The sequence below is a fragment of the Musca autumnalis genome, unplaced genomic scaffold, assembly GCF_047663935.1.
Source record: "Musca autumnalis isolate F117 unplaced genomic scaffold, ASM4766393v1 scaffold_5, whole genome shotgun sequence".
Lineage (NCBI taxonomy): Eukaryota > Metazoa > Arthropoda > Insecta > Diptera > Muscidae > Musca > Musca autumnalis.
The window spans coordinates 88,676,669-88,689,279 of NW_027412088.1; the positions used below are offsets into that span (position 1 = coordinate 88,676,669).

A 12,611-nucleotide genomic window follows, 5' to 3' on the forward strand; every position below is an offset into this window, starting at 1 on the left:
GAATATCACACACGAAATTACTATTGAGCATTAGGTGTGTTCATTTTCTCAATTATTTGTAAAGCTGTAAACACATCCTACGTTTGGGTTTTTGCGTTTGGCATTGACGGCCAAAAATTTCTCTTATTCTATTTCTCTTTCTCCATATTTACATTACTAGGCGTTTACACCAAACAATTTGTCTTCAAATACAACTCTGATTTATTTACACATACATTGTCTATCATTTTTCAACAGGCAGTAGGCTTAGGCCGCCATCAGACCATCTCCTTTTCTACATGTATGACATCAGCTGTTCTGTATAATAGTCCCGGTCCACACTAGAGTGATTTCATTGAAAAAATTGCATGAAATTATGCGTCTCTAGATCGACTTCCGTAGTAGAGTAAAATAATAAAATTGCTGTAGTGGGGAATTCGATTTAAGAACGCCTAATTTCATGAAATTTTTTAATGAAACTCACGCTAGTGTGGACCGGGACTTAGTATACCCAAAGTGACAACATACATGTGAAAAAGCATATGGTCTGATGGCCGCCTTAAGAAAGTTTTGACATTGGGATTAACATTTGAAACCCAAACCCACTGGGTTAATCCGGTTAAGTGTAACCGGGGTATTAGGTCATGTTTATATTGTTACGGAATTAGATTTAACTAATCTCCGTGTAGACGTTGTTTTATTCCCCGATACGATTTGTACCAAATAAAACAGGGTTCGTTTTAGATTACGTTTCTACAATGCTTTATTTACTTTATTACACTTATTCGGAACCGACTTTAATTACTAGCACACAGCTTGTATCTAGTTAGCACGCAGCACTTCTTTTACCGATCTGTTCAGTTCAACGCTTAAAACACAACTCACTCAATGTTGCCATTCGTAACTCTATTTATACCCAAAATCTCCTTGGTCTAGAAATATCTAGAAATATGGCAACAACTCGAATCTGTGCAGCGAACACACAGACTCACATTCGCACTAAGCGAACATCCATACTCACATACATACAAGCACAGTAATGACGTAACTACAACAACAAACAACTACACGAAATACAAGAAGTAGGAACTAAACGATAATTACATTATTGTTGCAAAACAAAACAAACAAAAGAACATTAACAAAAGGTAATGTAACGACTAGAATGATGAAGAGAGTTCTACATGGTAGTTGTTGTTGCTTAAATAAAGTAACTGCGTAATAAAAACTTTACGTTACAATTCAAATTTTTAAATTAACGGAAATTAAACTAAACTAACTTAAACCTATCAGTTACATTCGTAACAATATTATAGGCCGTTTATATATAACAAGGTTAACCCGGTGGGTCTGGGTTTCAAATGTCATTTCCATTGTATATACTTCAAACAAATCCTCATAAAGAAGGTTAACCCTGCAAAAAACTATAATATAAACGCCGTATTATAGCCTTTTGCAGGGTTAACCTTCTTTATGAGGATTTATTTGAAATATAAGCAATGTAATTGACATTTGAAATCCAGTGGGTTTGTTAAATCTGGTTATATATAAACGTACTATAAGCTCTACTTCTCCAGACGGCATAGAGATCGTAATGTATGCCGATGATTGTACGATCCTGGCGTCGGGTCTTATAGTGCGGTTACACTACAGTTTTTTGCCGGGTTAACCCACTTTATGAGGATTTATTGCTTAATCTGGTCAAATCTGACCAGATTTGCCATACAAAAATTAAATCCTCTCACGACTGGGTTTATTTTAAATCCGGCACAAATCCACCAAAAATACAGTGTTGTATTCGGTATTTGTGCAAAAAAATCCAACTCTACTCAAAAAGTACCAAAAGTTGCAACTGTGTTTGCAACAGAGTTTGTCGTATTTTACACGTTTACGATTGGTCGCATGAGATTTTATGGAGTTAACAAATCTAAAGTTATTTGAAAATCATAAAATTATTTATTTTTTTACATTAGACACTTTTTTAACAAAAAGTACGCTTGATACCTTGATACAAAAATGTATCCCTGTGTGTAAAATATACCAATATGAGCAAAGAGGGGACGATATCTCATGCGAGAAATTATAAAAGTGTTAAACACGACTTTATTAGTTATTTTGTATGTATACGTAAACAAACATCAGCTGACAGTTTATATCCTCGAAAAGCTAAGTGTAACCAGCAAAGATTAACCCACTTGATCTATTAAACCCAGTGGGTTAACCTTCAATAGTGTAACCGGGGTATTATTGTCGATGTTGCCCTTAAGGCCTGGGTACATAAGCAGCCACGCCTGATTGCCTGCCTTGCTTCTGATAAAAGAATAAAAAAGAAAATGACTAAAGAAAAAGGAATAAATATTTTCGCCTGCGGCGTTTTTCGTTTTTCAAAGCTACATTTGCCCGTGCCTCGGCTGTTTTTTGTTTGTTTTGTTTATTGTTGAAGATTCAATCTCATTTCGATTGCTTGAGTGGAGTATTCCCCCATTGGCTCAACTTCATTTATTACCCTCTATTACAGAGAGTAATGTTTTTCAAAACGAACTGACAGTGTTGCAAAATTTTACTGATAGCTACCAATATCATGATTTCATCCCGGCGAAGGGAATTATCAATTGGCTTCTCAGTTTTTGAATAGATGCCTTTTTAGTGAAAAACCGAACTCTTTAATGCCAAGTTTACATTTGCGCTCTAAAATCCACTGGATTTCACGAAATCCTGAATTACACCCCGGTGTTTACACTTATTTTTTTGTTGATTTCAAACATATCACAATGATCAAGGTAGATGCATATGGGCAGCTGATCGAACATGAATTTTCAAAACAAGTTGTTGTTAATTGAATTAGTCATCAAAAATATACGACAATATAGAACTTTACAACTTTATTTCGAAATTTATCGTAAAACTATCTATATATCGTATTAATTGTGTATAGCACTAACAAATGAAAATATATAAAAATGATTTTATCGTTGAGACATCATAATAATAAATTTTGATAGATAAAAGTTGTGTTCAGAACTTGAAAAATATTACTACTTGCAGCAGTTTAGTGCTAAAAATGCGTTACCGTACTAAAGCCCCCGGCACATACGGTACGTTGTGCGACGCGTTGCGCGTTGAAAACAACAACCACGTAAGAAATGTGTAAGTGATGCCAAGTTTGTTCTTGAAGTTTTCATGTGGTTGTTGTAACACAACGCTCAACGCGCCGTATGTGCCGAGGCCTTAAGAAATCTAGCAAGACTTGTACTTCTCTTTAAACCAAAATATCGCCGAATAACACCCTATTCTCCTGTTTTCTGCCATACAAGTTTGGCATAGAAGAAACTAGCAACATGTTTATTATCATCTAAATACGATAGCTGATTTTGACATTTTTACTGGAGTTTTTCCGTTCTCGTATTTTTTAGAAATTTTTATGGGGAAGCAATTTTTGACAATTCGCTCTTTTTTTTCTAACATTACCATTAAAAAGGTACGGGGACACAATGAAAAATAGAATTGTAACAAAGTAATTTAATATTTTTCACATTGTTTACAAATTTTGATACTAAAGCTTTTTGTTGCAGCAATTGACCATCTACCTTGTTTATTGTGATACATGAAAAGTGTTGCAACTTTTGGTACCTTTTTAGGCAAAACCAGGGTTGTGTATCATGTGTACTGTGATTTCGATGTTGATTTCGCTGAAATCACGAAATGGGATGATTTCATTTTTGTATGCGAAATCATGATAAATTTTGCTTGATTTTGCGCGAAATCACGAAACGCCTTCGAAATCACGAAAAGAGGCCGAATGTAAACCAAACATAAGTGACTAGTATTCCCATGTTGCAGAATATTTTGATTTTGGTTTTTCTTTGGAAAAACCGAAAAGTGAGTGTGATTCTCATTAATTTGGGAATACTAAACACTTAAAGAGCTCGGTTTTTCACTAAAAAGGCATCATTTCAAAAACTGAGAAGCCAATTGATAATTCCCTTCGCCGGGATGAAATCATGATATTGGTAGCGAACAGTAAAATTTTGCAACACTGTCAGTTCGTTTTAAAAAACATTACTCTCTGTAATAGAGGGTAATAAATGAAGTTGAGCCAATGGGGGAATACTCCACTCAAGCAATCGAAATGAGATTGAATCTTCAACAATAAACAAAACAAAAAACAGCCGTGGCACGGGCAAATGGAACTTTGTTAAAAACAAAATTCCAATAACAACCTCACAAGCAACTGTGGTGATGTTATTTTCAACTCACAGAATTCGACGAATTCTTAGTTGATACGTGCTGATATGTTGCAGAATATTTTGATTTTGGTGTTTCTTTGGAAAAGCCGAAAAGTGAGTGTGATTCTCATTCATTTGGGAATACTAGACACTTAAAGAGTTCGGTTTTTCACTAAAAAGGCATCATTTCAAAAACTGAGAAGCCAATTGATAATTCCCTTCGCCGGGATGAAATCATGATATTGGTAGCGATCAAGAAAATTTTGCAACACTGTCAGTTCGTTTTGAAAAACATTACTCTCTGTAATAGAGGGTAATAAATGAAGTTGAGCCAATGGGGGAATACTCCACTCAAGCAATCGAAATGAGATTGAATCTTCAACAATAAACAAAACAAACGAAAATTATTTTTGTTGTAATTTCCTCATAAAGAAATTTTTGGCCATAACATATTCAAAATTTTACGATATTATACCCCGGTTACACTTATCCGGATTAACACAGTAGGTTTGGGTTTCAAATGTCAATTCCATAGCACAAACGTCAAATAAATCCTCATGAAGTGGGTTAAACCGCCAAAAAACTCTAGTGTAACCGTACTATTAGTCGTTGTTTAGACGTTCAAATTTAATGGGAAAGAAAATTGAGCTTATGGGTACTCGCAAATTCTGTTTTGTTTCCTTATTCTTCGCAGTTTTTTCTGCATTTTCTTTCAGTTTATTTTCTCCGCTGGCAAATAAACAATAACACATATATTTGAATCAAAAACTTTTGTGATGAAAAATAAATTGAACAAAAATTATCTTTAAAAATTAATGAACTTCAATTTAATTTCTATAAGCAATATCGCCTTAGTATTACCTTTGCATGATAAAACGAGAAAATGAGTGTGAAGAAGAATCAGAAAATTGACACACACACATTATGTGTGTTCGTTTACTCAAAATTTTGTACGAATTTTTACTGGATGTTGTTCATTTACTCTACAGTACAATGCAAAATACCTTAGTCGTTTACAAGAATTTACTGAATTTACTGGACTTGTACATATGATTGAGTAAACGAACACACCTATTATCTACGTCTTAACTGCAAGGAAATTTTAAAAGAAATTGAGAAGAAAATTTGCCATTATAGTTTGAACGTAAAAACACGGACAAATTCTCTACTAAATTCCAAATTAATTTGGAGCTCAAATTTGAACTTGTGAATTTGGAGACATGTGAGTGTCATGGCACATAAGTATAAAGCCACACGCTGAAACTATCATACGAAACTTTCCCATTATTTTGGCGTTCATAGATCGAGTTCAATACTAAAGTAATTTTATGAAATTAGTGTATTGGGGAACTCGACCTAAGAACGCCAAAATAATGGGAAAATTTCGTATGAAAGTTTCAGCGTGTGGCTTTAGAGTATACTAATATACAGAACAGCTGATGCCATACATGTGAAAAAGCAGATGATCTGATGGTGGCCTAACTAGAGTAATTTCATTAAAATTTTGACATGAATTTATGCGCCTATAGATCGAGTTCCATAGAAGAGTAAAATCATGAAATTGCTGTAGTGGGGAATTCAACCTAAGAACACCTAATTTAATGAATTTTTTTAATGAAATTTACTCTAGTGTGAACAGCGACTTACTGTATAGGGGAACTCGACCTAAGAACGCCAAAATAATGGGAAAGTCCGTACGAAAGTTTCAGCGTGTGGCTTAAGAGTAACACATTCAAAACTAAAGTAATTTTATGAAATTAGTGTATTGGGGAACTCGACCTAAGAACGCCAAAATAATGGGAAAATTTCGTATGAAAGTTTCAGCGTGTGGCTTTAGAGTATACTAATATACAGAACAGCTGATGTCATACATGTGAAAAAGCAGATGATCTGATGGTGGCCTAACTAGAGTAATTTCATTAAAATTTTGACATGAATTTATGCGCCTATAGATCGAGTTCCATAGAAGAGTAAAATCATGAAATTGCTGTAGTGGGGAATTCAACCTAAGAACACCTAATTTCATGAATTTTTTTAATGAAATTCACTCTAGTGCAATGGTGGGCAAATTGCAAGAGACTAGTGTATTTTTTACACTTTTGTGTATGAGGCCGAGCATTTCTGCCCAACGGTGCTCTAGTGTGAACAGCGACTTACTGTATAGGGGAACTCGACCTAAGAACGCCAAAATAATGGGAAAGTCCGTACGAAAGTTTCAGCGTGTGGCTTAAGAGTAACACATTCATACGATATCACTACCTGGGTAATGCTTTGTTTACATTTACGAAATCCAATTGATTTCAACTGTCAATTCCTTTGTGTATACGTCAAATGAAAACTCATCTGAAATCCATTGGAAATGTAAACAAAGCATAATTGTGCCAAATCTCTATAGATCCCGATTTTTTCGTTTTATAGATCTCTGTTTCTAGAGAAGAAGAAGAATTGTGGTAGTGCAAGTGAATTAATGTCCGATATTCTTATCAGTTTTTGTTTGTGCACAAAAAAAAACCTATTTTAACAGCCGATGGTCTCATCCAAGGTGCTACAAATTCAAATACACAAGCAAGTAATAGTACTGGAAGCGAAACATTGACAGCTACGAGTCTTGACATTGAAATATTGCCCGCACAACGTAATTGAAACGAATACTCAACTTGTTTGATGTAAACATTGCTTGTGTCAGTAGTTCTCAGTGAATAGTAGTTCAATGCAGCGATGCAATCGTTCAATGGCCAACAATCGTTCAAGGTGGCCAACAATCGATAAATCGGCAAATCAACAGAAAAATCTTTCAAATAAAAAAATGAATAATATTATAAGTGGAATGATTGAAAGTCAGAACAATTTATTTGAAAAATTGTTTAACAGGCAAGCTGAAATTGTTGAAAAGTTTTTGACAAATATGACAAACTTTTCAATCGTCACCTTGCCTGTTACCTCAACTCCGAAGATCACCGGCGACCCGGAGATGTCATCAACCCCAACCACGGAGATCACCGGCGATCCCGAAGATAACTTCGACGCCGGGGATAACATAGATGCCGATGATACCATTATCTTCGATCCCGAACATAACATCGGCTCGGATTTAGAATGCGATAGTGGTAAGTACGAACCGAGACGAATCCATAAAATGATTTTTCAGACCCTTTCCAGAGGAAAGACTTCTTCATAAAACCCTATTATGAGGAAGCTTTGCTTCATAGACACTCTCCAGAGGAAGGGGTGCTAGGGCAATTCATATAACTCTAGCGGCAAAGCTTTCAAGAGAAAACTAGATTATAAAGTTCACGAGGTGAAAGGAAAGGATGAGCTGAAAGGAGTCATTATAAACTGAAGAGATGGATGGCCTAATGGGATGCTTTAAAGGCGAACTGGCGGAAGACGACCTATAGGGAGCCTTTACAGGCGACTTAAAGGAGATTTTATAGATGATCTGAAGACAGTTTTTATAGACGTCTTGAAGGAAGTTTTTATAGGCGACTTGAAATGAGTTTTTATAGTCTTTTAGACAAGCTGAAGATAGTCTTTAAGACGAAATGAAGAAAGTCTTTTAGACGAGCTGAAGAGAGTCTTTTAGACGAGCTAAAGAGAATCTTTAAGGCGAGCTAAAGGGAGTCTTATAGACGAGTGTAAAATTTTTTTTTACGCAGTGTAAAAAAATTTAACGGCAATACATATTTATGAATGACTCTTGTTTAACAGTGCGATATTTCTACTGTTATCCCGCAAAATATTACAAGCACCTGACAAATCGTTGAAGACTTCAAGACTTTGGGTTTTTTGTTTCAAAGCTGACATTTTCACCGAATCCATTCATAAAAAGAAATTCATAAAAAGAAACATTGAATGGAGGCTGAGGATGGCGATTGAATTCCTTATAAAACAATTCCTTTTTGGTATGGCCTTGTAGCTTCTTCATTTAAACCCGATTGCAGTTTTTGGCGGCAACATCCACAATGTCCTTTTCAAAAATTTACCATTGTTGATAATGTGACATTCTTTGACAACTATTATGGATTGATTATCTTTATGGGCACACATGACCTTGTTTTCATATTCCATTTCTCACACACAATCTTTCTTGGATTTTTGGTAAAAAAAGAAAACAAGAAAAAACAAGAAAAAAAGAAAACAAAAAAAAAGCGGGGGACAGCTTTAGAAAGCTTTCACACGTACATTGTGGTTTTATTCCAAAAAAAACCAAATTACAAGCAACAATTTAGAAAGGAGATCATCTATTAATGACTCTCAGTACCAATTAAAAGAAAGATTGAAAGATTCCGAAGAATTTGATATTCCAGTATAATAATATAAAGTAATTTCTATTTAGTTTTAATTAAAAAACATTGTTAATTAAATTAAGGCCGAGAATGGATTTGCTCGTTTTATACACAGAGGACAGACAGATGAAAAATTTCCACTTGTTGTTGGTACACGTTATAATATACCAAGGCGAAATCTATGAAGTGGACAAATCAATGTTTGCCAATCTGGATATATTGGAAGATTATCCACACTATTATGATCGTGAAATACAAAAGATAAATACAACGGAAAGTAAAGAGTATGTTAGAAGAAAGAAGTGGGATTTTGAAATTTGTATATTTATGTTGAGAATGTGTTTCCTTATTGCAGGTTAAATTTCAAAAATGCAAAAGTGTATCAATTGCATTTAAACAGAACATGAATGTAGCAATAGACATAACATTATTTAGAAAAGCAAATTATTTAGAAAAGCACTTTTTTCCCCATATTTTTTATTACAAATAAAAACTTTGTCATTGGAGGCACAATAAACAAAACAATAATCTTCCATTACTTAATGTGTTTATATTGAAATCAGCGAATTATTTTATAAGCCGTGTTATGTTTAGCCCCTTATATACTACTAAATAGCCGGCGTTCGGCCGGGGATTTAAGACTTTCTCCTATGGACAGGTGCTCGGCCTTGAAACAATAGAATTTTCCGAATTTCAGAGGCCCATGTCTCGGGAAGTATGGACTTGTGCAAACAAAATTTTATTGAAGTAAATGAAATCACCGACTATTAAAAGTGTTACCCCATTCGCCAAAAACAGAAAAGGTGTTTCAGTGTTACCAAATGAAAAATAAACAAGTAAGAACAGACTATAGTCGGACGGGGCCGACCATGTGATACCCTATACCACTATCCCTGTGCACTAGCTTTCCGGGCTAGCTGTTATAAGATGTGCATTAGAAATTTTACCAATTTTCACACAAAAGTTTTGATCAATTTAACCCGCTAAATATTATCCGATCATACCGTTGACTTGCACGCTACTTCTTCATCTCAAACCAAAACTACGTTTAAAATTTCGCGCCGATCGGACTATTATTGCGACCTACAGAGCGGCTACAAAATCGAGCAAAAATTTTGTTTTTGGTCCATTTCATCCCTTTAACATTTCACGATCATCGCCAAAAACTTCTAGCTTGATTACAATTTTTAATGGACGGACAGACGGACGGACGGACGGACACACATCGCTAAATCGCTTTATCTCGTCGAGATATGAAGTTTGGTATACCACATGAGGGGTCTACGACGAATATTTCGCGGCGTTACATGAATTTTTGGGAAAACAAACTTATTATACCCTTTTCCACATTGAGGTATAGGGTATAAAAAGTAGATGTTTTAAATCAACAGCAAGTAAATATATAAAAATATTACTTTGAAGATCATTTTTAATAACAAGTTTTTAATATTTAAGCATTAAAAGATTAATATTTTCATATTTTTATTATTAATATGAATTTAACGGCTCAGTCGACAAAATTGTCGGCGGCGGCGGCTTTAAAATTTGAACGGCGGCTCGGTTTAGCCGACTGTGAGCCGATCGGCGCAGGTCTCTGACGGCACAACAGTTGTGTTTTATTTAAGAGAAAACGTAAATTAATAAAGGAATAATTAATATTCCATAAACAAATATGGCAATCGATCCAAATTGTATTGAAGTAAATGAAATCACCGACTATTGGACATTTCTGAGAAGTGTATGTTCCGGAATATAAATAAAAGAATCTATCGTCATATTGTTTTCATATTTGTTATTTTTTCAGATCGATTGGATGGATCCTTGGATAATTGGTCTTATTGTTGTGCATATATTAACTACCACAACTACACTGCTTACTAGGAATAATACAAATTTCCAAATCTTTTTATTTTTAATATTGCGTAAGTTTAACAAATTTGTTATTTGAGTATACTTTAAGAGGTATGAATGGATATTTGCATACGTTGGTGGGCTTGCAATGCGTTGTTGTTTGTTTATAGAGTACGATGAGTGAATGTAAACATCATTCGGCTGAAAGGTTAGGGACCTTTTTGAAGTGTAGTACTGGAGGTTACCTTGAATTGTGTGTTGTTGAGAGCTGCTTAACTATTCATCGCAATATTTGTGAAATTGCACTTGGGAATTATGATTTGGACTTTTTGAATGTTCTTAACTCTGTATATGTGTCAAGTTTTATCTAAACATAATGGATTCTGTATGGTGTATGTCTCAATGAAATTAATTTAACGGGGCTTATGAGGGAATTTGTTCACAATTTTCTATATATCGCTTAATTTTTGTAGAATTTCCGATATTGTGTGAATTAGTTCCGCTTATTTACAACTAATATCATCAATATCATCATTGATTCGAACACTCGACTGATGTATGATCTGATACATGACTTTATCAGCCTTGCTCCGATTCAATACGGTATCGTTGGTGGATCGTGGACGTTTACACAACGTTAAGGGCTGCTATGGAACTGTGAGTATTTTCCGAAATGAAGGAAACCGTTAACGTGTTTTATCCTCATATTGCAGGTTTTAAGTGTGTCCATACTGCTATAATAGTTAGTATGCGGACCCACCTCGCACTCATTAGGTCTTGTTATATCTTTTCATTTGACATTTTTTGGAACAAGACGGGAATACGATCGCACACCCGATTTTTTTGAAATTTTTACCACAGGTGGGTCTCGTCGTCCTGAACACAAAAATACATGTACCATCTCTGGGAAGTCCATACTTCCCGAGACATAGACCAAAAAAATCGGGTGTGCGCTCGTATTCCCGACTTATGCCCATTTTTTCTTTAAAAAAATCTCGATTTTTGTGGAAATTGAGCCAAAGTAGTGCGATTCTCTAACACATTTTTGGAGTTACCGACAAAAATCGGTAAATTAAATATGCTTATAATTTCGGTAATTAATGATATTATTCGGTAGGTTAGCAGCGACCAATAAAAAGTGGTCGTAAAGTTCTACGAAATTAACAGTGTTATCAAGTTTTATTTGAATTTTTCATGCATAATTTGGCATTTTAAAGTAACAGATTTTTTCGGTAACTCAAAAATTGATTTAGAGATTAGCACTACAGGTCGAAATTTGGACTGTACGAGTGTTTCTTCTTGGGGTGTTGAAGATAGATTTCGTGGTAAAAGTCATTCTGTTGTTAGATAATGTATTGAGTTGGCGTAGTTGGTTGTTTTTTTATGTTTTGATACTATTTTTAAAGATCTGATTCTAATTTTAATTTATTTTCTATTTTATCACTTTTCAGTATCAGCGGTTTATTTTTCGGAATCTATAAATGAGTACGCTGCCATGAATTGGCATTCATTTTCAAAGCAACAGTATTTTGATAGCAATGGTTTGTTCATATCCACAGTATTCTCAATACCAATACTATTGAATTGTATGCTTTTGATTGTAAGTATGAACTTTAAGTATAATACATTACAGTACAGCGACTTTAGCAATGATTAAGGCTATTATATAGATAAGTGTACATCAGTCATTTTTAGCTTGACCTTTTATCCTTTTCTATTAATAGGGAGCCTGGTTATACAATTCAACACAAATGATGGCAAAACTAAAAATAGCCCAACTAAAAGACAAGGCACGAAAAGAGCGTTTACAACAGCAAACATCACAGGAGGACGAAGTACACTTGAAGCAGCAATAATAAACCAAAAACACAATTATTTACTTAAAACTTTTTTATAATTACATACATACTCGTGTATACTAAAGACAGCCACAGCGACTACGTAGCGACAACGACTCACAAATTGAAACTAAAGAAAAAGAGAATCTGTCAATGTAAAACATACTGGGATGTAGAAGGTTATTTAAACCTTATCCTGTGTCCATTTATAAACAACCAGTAAAACAAATGACAACGTGTCCGTGGTAAAGACAATTTTTCTTATAAAACAATACCAAACATAAGTGTTCTCCTTAATTTGATTTTTGTAAAAGACTCGAGATGATATTGTGATGTAATTTCCTTTGTGTTCTTTTTTTTGTTTTTGCAGAATATTTTCATACTACAATAGTGTAAAGCTATTTGTATGTCCTATTTTTAATATATTTGTT

At 34.4% G+C, this 12,611-nt stretch overlaps 1 protein-coding gene across 1 annotated transcript; it reads left to right on the forward strand.

Annotated features, from left to right (window-relative positions):
- Positions 1-10,065: 10,065 nt before the first annotated feature.
- On the forward strand, positions 10,066-12,214 carry Tmem18 (transmembrane protein 18). The gene is made up of 4 exons (XM_073958112.1): positions 10,066-10,229; positions 10,296-10,413; positions 11,794-11,942; positions 12,067-12,214. The coding sequence occupies exons 1-4, from the start codon at positions 10,164-10,166 to the stop codon at positions 12,196-12,198; spliced, it is 465 nt and encodes a 154-aa protein (XP_073814213.1). The 5' UTR covers positions 10,066-10,163; the 3' UTR covers positions 12,199-12,214.
- Positions 12,215-12,611: the final 397 nt, after the last annotated feature.

Bases quoted from the DNA above. Each gene is read 5' to 3' on its own strand.
- Tmem18 (XM_073958112.1), top strand. From the start codon at position 10,164: ATGGCAATCGATCCAAATTGTATTGAAGTAAATGAAATCACCGACTAT. The intron at 10,414-11,793 runs GTAAGTTTAACA...ATCACTTTTCAG, and splicing joins CTTTTTATTTTTAATATTGC to TATCAGCGGTTTATTTTTCG. The intron at 11,943-12,066 runs GTAAGTATGAAC...TTCTATTAATAG, and splicing joins TGAATTGTATGCTTTTGATT to GGAGCCTGGTTATACAATTC.